General features: G+C 34.5%; 1 protein-coding gene across 1 annotated transcript; it reads left to right on the top strand.

Annotated features, from left to right (window-relative positions):
• The first annotated feature begins 6 nt into the window (after positions 1 to 6).
• Positions 7 to 1,046, top strand: LOC111384522 (shaggy-related protein kinase epsilon-like). Its single transcript, XM_023008806.1, has 5 exons — positions 7 to 20; positions 112 to 162; positions 409 to 504; positions 596 to 679; positions 852 to 1,046. Exons 3-5 carry the CDS (start codon positions 445 to 447, stop codon positions 1,044 to 1,046), a joined length of 339 nt encoding a protein of 112 aa, XP_022864574.1. The 5' UTR covers positions 7 to 20; positions 112 to 162; positions 409 to 444.
• Positions 1,047 to 1,698: the final 652 nt, after the last annotated feature.

Below are 1,698 nucleotides of genomic sequence, written 5' to 3'. Positions count from 1 at the left end.
CTGAACTTCTTCTTGGACAGGTTCTTGACAAGTCCTAATATATTTCTCTTAAGAACCAGAGACACAATGTTGTGAAATTGATGATATTTGCTCTTCTTTTTTGTTCTGTAGCCTCTCTTTCCTGGTGAGAGTGGAGTCGATCAGCTTGTGGAAATTATCAAGGTAACCCTGTGCCTAATTTATGGATAAGAGCATAAGCTTAAATAGATATTAAGTAAACCAGTAAGTTTTGAAATAAATTGATTTCTATGTTGGTCAAAGTTGAAGAAAAAAGTTGCTTGTTTGATAGAAAAGTATGATTTGCTTTCAAACTTGAAAGTAAAAATGGTATAACCTATCCCAACTTGTTAGGAGATGAAAAGTGCTTTCTTGAGTTCAAAAATTGAGCTTATCCTTTTTCATATGCAGGTGCTTGGAACCCCAACTCGGGAGGAAATAAAATGTATGAATCCAAATTATACAGAGTTCAAATTCCCACAAATTAAGGCTCACCCGTGGCACAAGGTAATGATACCGATCTCTTTTTTGATGTTTTTATGGTAATTCGTACGCATGCATGCTAAATTGTTTGATTTCTCATTTCTGCCGCTGGCAGATTTTCCACAAACGAACATCTCCTGAAGCTGTGGATCTTGTGTCAAGACTTCTTCAATACTCGCCCAATCTGAGGTGTAATGCTGTGAGTATCTTTTGTAGCATATGTTATTGTCATCTGTTTCCTCCTCAGTACTATGGGCTTCAAGGGACGTCTAATCACTGCAACCAAACCCTATATCATATGTTATTATATATCGTAGTGACCTCTGTATTTTCTTCTGTTTAACCAATTTATATAATTTTAACTTTTGCAGCTGGAGGCCTGTACCCACCCCTTTTTCGATGAACTTCGTGATCCTAGTACTCGTCTTCCTAATGGCCGTCCACTGCCTCCGCTCTTTAACTTCAAACCGCAAGGTCTGTTTACCATTTTCTCTTCCCTTCTCTGTGCACTGGTCATGTTCTTNATGTGGATGTGTGTGTTAATGCTTGTTTGGTACAGATTTTGAGCCAATTAAAATCAATTTTTGATCGTTATTTCACTATTTCAATCCTAATTTTTTAATTTTTCTCTCACAGTTAGGGTACTCTTGATCTTTAACGGTCAAAAAATCAATTAACCAAATTCCTACCAAACAAATACTTGATTTTAAGAACTGTTTTGAAGGAGATTTTTTGTGAGTTAAAGGGCACACAATAAGGTTGTACGACCTATCTTATATAGACCGTTTACAAATTAAAAAATGTAGCGTAGTCGGACAGCCTTCTAGTAAGGGGTGGGATCCGCAATTCTCGGTCATGGTGTACACCTATAATTTCTCTTACAAATTATACCCAAGCAAAAGGAATTTTTTTATATATGCACTAAACTATTGAATAGTGTAAATAGAATTTAACTGATAAATAAGCCAAGAAAAAAAAATTATAAAAATACTATATTGATAAGATTTCCCATTATAATGAAGTATCTTTCCTAAAGGTTATTCCATCCCTCTGCGAAAGATCACATTTCAAAAAGTTAATGCCAAAAGATATTCTTATTCTTTCAATCTTTCCACGATTATTGTAATCTTTAACAAATTCTACCTTGTCAAAAATATTTCGAAAAAGAAACAGTAAACCCATGGTAAATGTAATAAAATTCGTCATTCTACTTAATTC

Source organism: Olea europaea, unplaced genomic scaffold, assembly GCF_002742605.1.
Source record: "Olea europaea var. sylvestris unplaced genomic scaffold, O_europaea_v1 scaffold2930, whole genome shotgun sequence".
NCBI classification, from domain to species: Eukaryota; Viridiplantae; Streptophyta; class Magnoliopsida; order Lamiales; family Oleaceae; genus Olea; species Olea europaea.
Note: the sequence above shows the minus strand (reverse complement) of the source record. Positions and strands in the feature narration are given on the sequence as shown.